This window comes from Microtus pennsylvanicus, chromosome 1 (assembly GCF_037038515.1).
Source record: "Microtus pennsylvanicus isolate mMicPen1 chromosome 1, mMicPen1.hap1, whole genome shotgun sequence".
NCBI lineage: Eukaryota > Metazoa > Chordata > Mammalia > Rodentia > Cricetidae > Microtus > Microtus pennsylvanicus.
In genome coordinates this window covers 84,830,801-84,842,883 of record NC_134579.1, presented here as the reverse complement: position 1 = coordinate 84,842,883, position 12,083 = coordinate 84,830,801, and the positions used below count along the sequence as shown (strand labels likewise).

The 12,083-nt window shown below is 37.3% G+C and overlaps 1 protein-coding gene across 6 annotated transcripts in view; it reads left to right on the top strand.

Moving 5' to 3' along the window:
• The window catches only part of Pds5b (PDS5 cohesin associated factor B), a 151,842-nt gene that overhangs the window by 92,493 nt on the left and 47,266 nt on the right, over positions 1–12,083 (top strand). For all 6 annotated transcript variants that reach the window (XM_075971459.1, XM_075971441.1, XM_075971432.1 and 3 more), the window contains exons 18-19: positions 5,041–5,146; positions 10,465–10,625. In XM_075971459.1, coding sequence (XP_075827574.1) covers positions 5,041–5,146; positions 10,465–10,625 — 267 coding nt within the window. The remainder of the gene's footprint in view (positions 1–5,040; positions 5,147–10,464; positions 10,626–12,083) is intronic.

The following is a 12,083-nucleotide window of genomic DNA, read 5'->3' as shown; positions in this document are numbered from 1 at the left end:
TTTGTGGGTACGGCTTGTGTTCATTCATGTTCCGATGGGCTGCTTTTCTTGCTTCACATTTGCTTTTACTTTATTAGTTTACTTCAGAGAGCTCAAAAGGCTATCTTGGGAAGTAGTATTTTACTGAAGAAGGGAGCATAGGTAAAATTTTACTTTTACAAATAGGGGAGAAAGAGTATTATAGGCATTGAGACTGTCATAAGACAGTCTAACTAGATAGGGAAATGGGTGTTTGGAAAGTTAGATTATAGGCTAGAGAGGCCTGAGTGCTGTGTGCTGTGTGCCTGGGATCAGATAGGAACTGCTATTGACACTGAGCTTTGAGACTCTTGGTTTACTTTGTTAGTCTTTGGAAATGACAGACTTAGCTGGTGAGTGGAGGAGAGGACTTTCTTAAGGCTCTGTTCTGGTAGTCCGTGCATACATGCTAGTATGATGGGCAAGAAAGAACATATTTGAGGAACACTTCCTGGCCACGCATAAGAGGTAAGTAGTCAGGATACAAGGTTCAAGTCCAAATAATGATTCCTGAAACCTTGAAGAGAATTCAAAGGGCTTTTTGTCTTATCTGAAGTAGATGAGAAACAACATGTAGTTATTATTTGAACTTGATGAGAAATTTCTTTCTTTTTTTCTTTCCTTCCTCCTGTTTCTGTCTTATCTTTATTTAGATAGGTTCTTGTGTAACTCAAGTTGTCCTTGAATTCACCTTGTACTTGAGGGTGACCATGAACTCCTTATCCTTCTGTTTCTACCTTTCATTTCAAGTGCTGGGATCACCAGAGTAAGCCACCATACATGGCTACATTTTTAATTAAAAAAAAAATCAAATCATATTTATAAAATGAAATCATGAGAATTGACTGGTATGCTGAAATTAAATAGAAAATGAAAAATATTGTGGACAGACATGCAAAGCTATTTCCATAGAGAAATCAGAGCAATGTAAGAAGACCAAGTTGTTGCAGGATTCTAAAACTTAAAAAATGGTGAATTTTTTAACAAGTATGGTGTTGTCAGAGGCTGTTCTTTCTTTCCTGGCTGCTCAGACCCAAAATAATCACACAGAAACTATATTATTTGTAATACTCTTTGGCCAATAACTTAAGTGTATTTCTAATTAGCTCTTATATCCTAAACTTACCCATCTTCATTAATCCGTATATCACCACGAGGTCGTAGCATACCAGGAACTTTTCTGTGGGCTCCAGTGAAGATAATCTGTCTCCTGTGGGGGCTACATTGCTTCTCACTGACTCCACCTTCTTTCTCCCAGCATTCAGTTTAGTTTTCCTTGCTTAGCTCTGTTCTGCCCTGCTATAGGCCCAAAGCAGTTTCTTTATTAGTCAATGGTAATCATAGCATACAGAGGGGAATCCTACATCACCTTCCCTTTTCTGTCTAAATGAAAAGGAAGGTTTTAATCTTAACATATAACAAAACAGTTATCAAGCAAGAATTATAGTTACAATATTTATATCTAATTTATCTTTTATCATAACTAAGGAAAACTATAACTATTCTTCAAGTCCATCAAAGACCCCAGAAGGATGTAATGTTACCTAAGTTAACGGGAAATGCATTGTAAGCAACTTCCAAAACTCTAGAATTGACAGAGACATCTTGCTCCTTAGACAGTCACCCAAAGTTCTTTTGTATCTTTGGGGCATCCATCTTCAGCCTACAGGTCCATAGTGTCCGGCAGACTTTTCCATGAAGCAGGGTATTTCATAGGCAGTTCCGCCTATGTTGGCAGTTTGCCAGTCACTTTCTTCTGTGTCCTGCAGAATGTCTGGCAGATTCTTTCATGAAGCAGGAACCTCGAAGGACTGTCTCATCTTTAGGCAAATTTAGCAGTCATTTTTCTGTGGGTCCTGCATGTCCAGTTCATACAGCATACCATAAAGCAGTCCAGGCAAGAACAGTTTCTTGCCCAAATGGCTAGCAAACTCCATGAAGTAGATTGGTGCTGCCAGGAGCAGATGAGTCTCATTGTCATGAAAAGTCCTAAGTTCTTAAAACATTCTAAATGCCATATTCTGAAGGTCTCTGAAATATTTGAAGAATACCTATCTAACTGAAATATGTCTTTGTATATTTAGAAAATCTAACATGACTGCAAGGTTGACAATTATAGATGACTCTCTATTAACCTATATTTTTTAATTATGCATTACATTTTTAAATCAGCTGCACAAACATAATACTTTAATAAAGAGCAGAAATATATGTGTACACACACAACAACAACAAAATTGATCTTAAATTTGTAACAATAAACCAAGATCCATACCAGTGCAAAGTAGTCATCTCTATATCCGTAAGGTATATACTATGAGCTGACAAACTGAGGACCAAGAGCAGGCCCTTGTTTCAGCCAGCAGTCAGGAACTTAAGAGTAATCCAGGTTTGTTAGAGCATAAATAGAAAAAGAAGCAACAGTTTCTGCTTATAGTATATATGGAAGAATTGTAAATAGTGGAGCTAAACAGTGGAATGGATGCCGCCTTACAGTATGGGACGATGGATACGATGTTTAATTCGACTCAGGAAGTGACTACAGAGCCTCCAAAGAGAGACTGTGTTAGTCCCTTAGGCAGTCAGACTCTGGTCAGTGCCTTTTCAGTCTCTGCAGTCTATAGATGGGTGAATGTTAGGTTGTACCTTGAAGTGTTTTTTATTACAACTGATGAACATTTCCAAATGAGAAAAAAATTTTCCCCCTAAACATTTCTTGGTTAATTTCTTTAGGAAATTTTCCTGTGGGTACCTAAGAGAAACATTTTTGTTTTGTTAATTGATTACAGGGATGGTAAGGCTAAGATCCCAACGTTATCGTCTAAATTTAAAATTAATTACACACTTGTATTTGGTTTTTTCTTTTTCTTTTTTACTTTGCTAAATTAAGTAGTTTTCTATGTTTTTATCTGTAGTTGATATACAGTTTAGTGTAATATATGGGCATTAGGTTTTTATTGTACATGATAGATGTTTGTATTAGCTTAATCATTATTGAAAAAAAAATCATTATTGGTTTGACGTGTTTCCTCCTTGTTGGACAAGTTCTTGTATGTTTTGCGTGGACCTGTGTTATTTTTCATGAGGCTTTTTGGGCAGATTGGTCTCACAGAGGAAGCTTTTCGCTCCTCTTCCCTACATGTTTGGGAGCAGACATATATTGGTCTTCCAGATGGGCAGGAGTATACATGGATTCAGATTGTTCTTTCCCCAAGGACATGGGGGTTCGGTTTGTGACTTGTATTCCTAGTTATTTGTGTATTTTGGCTTCTCAATGTTAGTACATTTTCCCTCTGTGCTTTTTAGTTGACTTTTGCTGTCAGAGAAAAATCAATGTTGTTCTAAGAGCGTTGTTCTTACCACCTTGCTGAATTCTCTTGTTAATTTCTTAGGCTAACATACCAAGTGTATTTCATTATATATGATGTTTTTTTTAATATTTATTTATTTTATTATGTTATATACTGTCTGTGTGTATGTCTGCAGGCCAGAAGAGGACACTAGACCTCATTACAGATGGTTGTGAGCCACCATGTGGTTGCTGGGAATTGAACTCAGGACCTTTGAAAGAGCAGGCAATGCTCTTAACCGCTGAGCCATCTCTCCAGCCCCTATATATGATGTTATACTTGTCATTTGTTCCTCACTAAATACTTAAGTAGCTTTGAAAATAGTTTACCAGTTTGTCATTTTTCTGGCCAACACGTCCCCTAGACTGTATGTGTGATTAGCTTTTGTTCTGCTCCTGCTTTCTATCTTCTTCTGAGCTCCTGTTCTTAGTAGCCCCAAAGAAGGAACTACATTTTCTGTCATGACTTCCTTTGCAGTCCTTGTTGGATGATACTGTTAATGTGTGTGTTCACTTTTTTTGTGGTCTTCCTACATTCCTACATTCATTGTTACAGAAGAAAGTAGAAGTTAAATATTTTAATGTTCCTATTGTACAGAAGAATCTTGGTACTGTTGGGAATAAGATTTAGGTTGGAGATTTTCATTAGGGTAATTGGAGATATGAGAATAGGTAAAACTCATTTTATGGAAACGGAAACTTAGAGAAATAATAAATGGAAACACGTGACAGAAATAAATGCTTTTAATGTATGCATGTTTGTATATGTGTATGTGCAGTGGTACATATACAAAGACCCACATTTGGAGGTCAGGACAATTGTAGGTCTTTCCTACTGTGTAGGTCTTGTGAATCAAGCTCAGGTCATCAGGCTAGGGCCCATACACCCTGAGCCATCTTGTTAGCCAGAAATAGACTTTGTAGGTAATAAAATTTTAAACTCTTGTTAAAGAGACAGATATTCTTCATTCCTTGTTTGATACTAAATTTGAGCATAAAATATTTTTTGAAGATCAGCTTGAACAAAATATTTCAAGAAGCCTTGCACAACAAACTTTTATTTGGTATGTTTTATGTCCATACTATTACTTTATTACTTGATGGTTGTAAAAAGAACAACTACCCAATGATGTGAATTATTCCTTTAAATCACTGTCAGTGAATTACTAAATTTATTTAAAGTAAGATCAGCCTGTCTCTAAAGCTGGAAAACATTCCTAGTCTTTGTCTGGTGTTCTCTTTTACAAGGTTTGTTACATCATTTACAATTTTAGCAGCAGGTCTGTGGTTTCTGACTCTTGGATCGTTGTCTGGCACAAATCCTTGTTGCATTTTTAGAGTACTTACTGTTGTCCTTTGATATGTATTTTAGACAAAAAAAAATCATTCATATGTTTGATGCTAGGTTTCCTCTGGAAAAGACACTAATAAAGGTACAGGTGACATTCAAAAAGGGCCAGTAAAGTAACTTTGTTTTTATTTGAATGGGTAAAGGGAAAGAACTGATTCTGAAAAGATTTTTTCTATAATTTGTTTACCAATAATGTTTGGTTAACAGTCATATAAAATATTATGCAATGTGTAGTTATTTAATATTTAGGGACTTTCCTCACATACTGCTAGTGTATTACAGTTGAAAGAAATAATCCTTTCGTTTTCTTGTCATACTTTAGTGCTCTTATCAAGCAAGTGAATAAGTCAATAGATGGAACAGCAGACGATGAAGATGAGGGTGTCCCAACTGATCAAGCTATTAGAGCAGGCCTAGAGCTGTTGAAGGTAAATACTTCCTAAACTTGTTTGTGATTAGACATCTGGGAGTTTTTGCTGTTGCATTTGTTTATTTTGTACGTGTGTGCACGTGCAGGCTCGTGTTTTGTAAACGGCCTCACTGTATGATCCAGAACTTGCAATGTAGACACAGGGATCTGCCTAACTTGCTTTCCAAATTTTGCTTGTTCTTAAGGTTTGCTTCTCAAAGTTTTATAACCTAACAAGAAGGATTCTTGGTTTTTTAAAAAATAATAATTTAGAAATTTCTCCCTGTTTCCTGCTTTTATTGGTCATAAACTTCTTATTAGTCTAGGAGACTGAGGACCTATTAATGAGGAGGGGCTGCTCTGATACAGAGTTAGCCTTTTAATGACTATGCGCATGTCCCTTCATTGTTGACAGCTAAGTTCTTAAAGCCTTTTGTTCATAAACACTAGTTTTAAAATTTCCTTTTAATTAGCAATGTTTAGTTAACATACAGTTTTATTTAGTTTAAAATCATGCTGATTGTTCTATTTTTGTTTTCCTCATTAAAGCAGTTTTCAGTGATTCCCTCCCCCACTTTCTTTTCTTGTTTTCTGGTTTCTTTGGAGACAGGGTTTCTCTGTGTAATCCTGGCGGTTCTGGAAGTCACTTCATAGACCAGGCTAGCCTTGAACTCACAGAGATCTGCCTGCTTTTCCCTCCTCAGAGCTGAAATTAAAGGTGTGCGCCAACAGGCCTGGCAGTAACAAAATTTTTAAGTGTTGGTTTTCAGCTGTTACTGATAGGAGCTGAGTGGTTGGGGTATTAATTGCCTCTGAGCGCTTCCTCCCATGTAGTAGACATTTTGTTTATGTGTGACACCTAGCTAAAACAATAAATGTGAAATGGTGACTACTTTACTTCAGTGTATCATAACATTGCTGTTTTCTTATTGTTGGCTTTTTAGATTTTATTCTTATAAACAGTACTAAAGTAAATATTTTTGTGTAATGTCTTTTTTTTTTAACCTAAAGTCATTACTGGGTTCAGGAGAATAAGACCTTTAGAATTGAAATACACACATAGAATTAAAACTTTTTTAAAAAAGATTTATTTATTATGTATACAGTGTTCTGCCTGCATGTATGATTGCATGCCAGAAGAGGGTTGCTGGGAATGGAACTGAGGATCTCTGGAAGAGCAGTCAGTGCTCTTAACTGCTGAACCATCTCTCCAGCCCCAATTAAAACTTTTAAAGACACAATTTTTTTATATAAATTTTTATGTCCATAGATAAATTGTATATAAAACATTTTTCATATCATTTTGCAGAGAATTTGTTTCTACATGCCATCTTTTGTGTGTGAAGGTACCAGTTTTTTTTAATGTTCACAAGCATATCATGCTGTGTTTTAGAAAATGTGCTAATCTGCTTAGTACAGGCAGTATTGTATGTAGTTCCTGCAATGTTACTACCTTCTGTACATTAACAATTTGTTTCCCATTCATTTCTCATCCTTTTTCATATCTACTGATACCCTAGTCTTTTCTTTTAAAATTTGATTTTAATGAACCTTCTTAAATTTTTCTTTGCTTTTTTTATGGGAAATACTTGATAAATAAAAACTATTATAATTAGGTTTTAAACTGTGGCATCACAGTTTATACTTGTGAAAAGTAAGTAGAATGTTATTTGGTTAGTTTTGCTCACTTTGACAAGGTATCTAAGAAGGTAAATTGAGGGAAGGACCACCCTGGTTAGTGATTTCTCAGCCCTTCATCCAGAGTCACTTGATTCCATTTGTCTCTTGGCCTGTGGTGAGGCAAGCCTGTCATGGCAGGGGTTACCTTGTTTGTAGACTGAAGAGATGTTTACTTTGTAGCAGTTGAGAAACTCAGAAAAAAGGGTATGGGGATAAGATATATAAACTTCCAAGTCACTCCTTAGTTGTGAATTCATCACTGAATTAATCCATTGTGGAAGTTAGAATCCTCATGAACCAATTAGGTTTCACATGCTCATTATCTTGTAACTAAACTCTTAATACAGGAGCCTTTGGGAGACACTTTCAGATTTAAACTATATTCTACCCTGGCTTCTAAAGCTCATGTTCATCTCATATTGCAGAATGTGTTTTCCATTTCCATGAAGCTTCAAGGTTTTTACAGTTTCCTTGTTTTTAAACACTTCAACTTCAGAATGTTTGAGAGTCAAGGCACGTTTTTGCTGAGAGTACCTGTTAAAACTCAAAGTCAGCCAGGCGATGGTGGCGCACGCCTTTAATCCCAGCACTTGGGAGGCAGAGGCAGGTGGATCTCTGTGAGTTCGAGACCAGCCTGGTCTACAGATTGAGTTCCAGGACAGGCTCCAAAGCCACAGAAAAACCCTGTCTCGAAAAACCAAAACAACAACAACAACAAAAAACCCCTCAAAAACAAATTGCATGTTCTCAATGTGCACAAGGTATAAATGTCTGTCTGTTTCAAAAGGGAGGAATGGGTACATTGAAAGGAGAGATTGGACTGAAACAAGATCAGATCCTAGCAAGGCAAACTCTGAATCTTGGAGTTCTATGTTCAGCATCTGTGGCACACGGTATGAGCTTCAAAGGACTTGGACGGCCCTCTCCTATACCTTTTCTTGCTATAGAACTTACCGTCATTCTTAAGGGCTGGTTCTGTGAATTGCCTAGAATTTTCTTCAGCAGACATTTTGTGGTCTGGCATCTCTGACTTCCTAGGGCCTTTGGTACAGCAGCCCAGGGTTTACTCTCAGGGGGCTTCCCTGAGGGAATCTGATGCTGCTTTTAAATCTGCAGGGAAATTTCCTTAACTCACAACAGTTGCATTTTGCATATCTGAAAAATTACGTGACAGATGCCCAGGTTTGCCATCAGATCAAGCAGGAACTGAGCATACTTTGACTATGTCTGCAGCATTTTGTTGGGAAATGATTTCTGGGGAAACTACTGCTTATATGAGCAGGGCATGTTAGAATTGTATTGCTAAAGCCTTTCAAGTGCATGTTCTTAAGTCTGGGCTGGGGATCTGGTTATCCCTCAAGGCAACTTTTCTGTTGCTCCAACACAACATATTTGGCTTCTTTTTACCATCTCTTCAGTTACCACATCTTCAGCACACCTGTCCTTATAGATTTATAAACTGCAGATTTTTTTTTTACATCCTTTGTCTTTTTGTGCCTTTTTTTTGCTATAAAGATGACTAAAAGCAGTCAGTAATCTCATGCTAAATTTCAAATACCAAATTATCTCTACATTTTTCCTACCACCACTTTTAAATATAACTCACACACATTCTTGGGGCATCAAAAAACCCAGACAAGTTGCCAGACTTTAACATGGCTGCCTGTCTCTAGCCCAGTTCCCAGTAGAACCCTTGGTCAGACCTATAGTCCTTACAGTTACTGTCAGCATCTCTTCTTTCAAGCTCCCACTGGAGTCTCTTCATTAAATTCCAGGCAAAGCATTCTAGCCTTTTTCTAGCCAATTTTTCTCAAACTTTTTCAATTCTTGGCATAAATTAGCTTCAAAGGTTTCTGAACCTCCTGATTAGATGGGGTCATAGTAATGGTGCCAGTTTTCAGTACTTATTTTCTGTTTTCACCAGCCTTTTATCACTGTTAAAAAATTCTCGAGAAAACCAAATGAAAGGACTAAGGACTTAATATACTCAGAGAGTCAGAGATTTCACTCCATGGTCACTCGTCTTTATTGTTTCTAGGCCTATGGTGAGTAGAAATATAATAGAAGGGATACGGAGTAGATTACAGCTGCTTATCTTATGGCAGCCAGCAATCAGCATCACAGTAGAGTTATAGCCTTCAGAGGCCAGTTACCTACATTTTATATTTAAGCCATATGAAACCATAAACTATGTTTACTCAAATTATATTGAGTATTCAAAATGCTATATTAGTTTCCTGAGTGATTTTTATTCCTACAATCAAATCTGTCATATATTTCCCTGAAATTTATATTTATTTTATTAAAGGTTTTAGCTTGCTTATTTGCATCTTTGTATATATCTCTAAATAACATTGTTTAGTTTGATTATTTTTAAATCTTTAAAATATGACACTATATAGGAATTTTGTTATTTAGTATTTTTACATTCTGTATTTGAATTCCATTATTCTACATTTTTAACCCTATAATGGGACTAAGATGGATGAAATGCTTGCCCTGTAAGCAGGAGGACCTGAGTATGGATCCCCAGGCTGGTGGGCATGTGTCTTCAATTCAGTGTGTAAGAGTCTCTACCTGCTGAAATTGTGAGCTCCAGATTCAGTGGGAGACCCCATTTGGAGAAACAGAGGTGGAGAGTGATAGGAAAAGATAGCCCAAGTGACCACCACACACTCACAGACAGATGCTCCCATATATGTGCACCCCCCCCACACTGATGTCCAAAGGTTTTTTATTTTATTTTATTTTAATTTAAGCACAATTAAATTATTTTGAACGGATTTATGAAGGGGTGTTTGATATGATTTTCTTGTACTAGCTAGATACATGGTTTTCTCAGGATTATTGCTTATCTATTGCCTGGTTTTGTTTGTTTTTAGATAGGTCTTACTGTGCAGACCTGGCTGGCTTTAAACTCATAGATCTCCCTGCCTCCTGAATGCTGAGATCAAATATCTGCAGCAGTAGGCCCAGCTCAATTGCAGGTTTTTATTTGTTAGTTTTTGTTTTGGGGACAAGGTCTCATGTAACCTAGGATGGCCTTATGTTGCAGATAGTTGAGGTTTGCTGTCTTATCCTCATATATGCCTCCCTGATGACAGACAAGCATCACCAGTTTTGGTTCTGTGCAGTGTGGGGATCAAACCCAGGCCTGTGTTCCTGCCAGGCATGCACTCTCCCCAGTTGAGCTACATGCTGTTGCCTTCTTTAAAGTCTGTTACAATCTGGGTCAAGGTTCTTGTAAATGCTGATCTTGTTGCTTTATCTTTTTGTTTGATTATTTTCTCTACTGCTTTTGCAATGTTGATTTGGTTATTGTACTTACAGTGCGTTTTTTGATCGGGTAAGTACACATTTCCTAATTTACTTAAAAAAATTCTTACCTAGTTTCTTCTAATGGTTATTTAGAAAAAAGAGTGATGCTTTATTGTATTTCTTAAATCTCCTTTTTTCCTACCCTCATGCCCTTCCCCTGAAAAAAATAAGGATCAGTAAAAGTCCAAATTGACTAGAAATATATTTATATTACATATAGGAACATAACCTAGTTAGTCTTGAATTGATTGTTGATTAGTATGATTTCTAATGTGTAGTTTAGGAATATATTAAAAACATGAAAAGATTTTGCAGATAATGTTTATAAACCCTTTGTAGGTACTTTCTTTTACACATCCCATCTCATTTCATTCTGCTGAAACATTTGAATCCCTTCTGGCTTGTTTGAAAATGGATGATGAAAAGGTGGCAGAAGCTGCCCTGCAAATTTTCAAAAATACAGGGAGCAAAATTGAAGAGGATTTCCCACACATCAGATCGTGAGTTGAGCTTTTTCTAATATATACTTGGGATATGCTGTTTCTTGAGTTCTGTAGTAATTGAGTTTAGAGGAAAGTTGTATGCTAATTATATTATGCTATAACTTCTTTCTTTTGTGTGTGTGTGTGAGGGGTGGGGGCTCGGAGTTTTGAGACAGGGTTTCTCTGTAGCTTTGGAGCCTGTCCTGGAACTCAATCTGTAGACCAGGCTGGCCTCGAACACATAGAGATCCACCTGCCTCTCAAGTGCTGGGATTAAAGGCGTGTGCCACTACTAGCCAGATAGACTTCTTTCTTGTGAAAAAGCATTGGTTGATATTTTAGATTTGTAAGATAGAAGACAAGCATGGTACATCTTTATAATGCTTCAGTGTTGCTTAAAGACTTAAAAACCATTTGATAAAGTAGTGTACAATAGCACAGAATGGATAGTTCACATGGGTCTAAGGCACAATAAGAAATTTCAGAGGGGCCAATTTATACGTGCGTGCGTGCATGTGTGTGTGTGTCTGTATGTGTGTATACACCTTGCAAACTCACCTGTGCCTGACACATGGGCAGGTCAGAGGACAAGTCTCAGGAGAGTCAGTTGTCTTCTTCCTTGTGGGATCCACAAGAAATGAACTTAGATCATCTCTTGTGCACTCTAAGTGCTTTTAATCCACCAAGTAATCTTGCTGGCCAGTGTTCTCTTTGACTAAGGGTACTCCATCACTCTTATGACAGAGCACTTCATACGGGCAAGGAGGAGAACATGGAATACTCATCTTAATGGTGGTTTAGTGTTTCAGTGCTCTAGTATTTCCAACAATTGGAAATTGATAGGCTGTAGAGAATTTCTATAAGGTGCTAGCGGTGTTCAAGATTCTATAATCTCCCAATAGCATCTATCTTCATTCTTTCTGTCATCACTTGCTTCTTGTCCAACTTTCTTCCCAGTTTCTGGAGAGACGATCCCATATATAGTCCTTATGTTGCAGGTGATTTGGTTTCACGTCTGGCCGAGAACTGCCCTTCCAGGGAGCTGTGGTCAGGGTTGGTTGCTTCTTAAGAATTGTCTCTGGTTTTTTTCCTCGGTCCACATTAAGCTAACTTTTAGAGGAATGTGTAACTTTTGCTCTTCTGTTCTGGTCATGTGAACTGAAGTGAAATGAAGAAATCATTGGTAAATAGAACAAAGGTATTATTTCAGTGGTAATCCAAACCTACCCAAATTAGGGGCTGGCAAGACAGGGATGAGGCAGTGGTAAGAGCATTGGCTGTTCTTGTAGAGGACCTGAGTTTGGTTCCTAACACCCACATGTTGGTTCACAGCCATCTGTAACTCTAGTTTTAGGAAGTCTGACACCCTCTCCATGGGCACTAGGCATGCACATGTTATACATACAAACATGCAAACAGTCATACACATAAAATAAATCTAAAAGCAAAAAGCCTACCAGAATTGTATAACGGTAG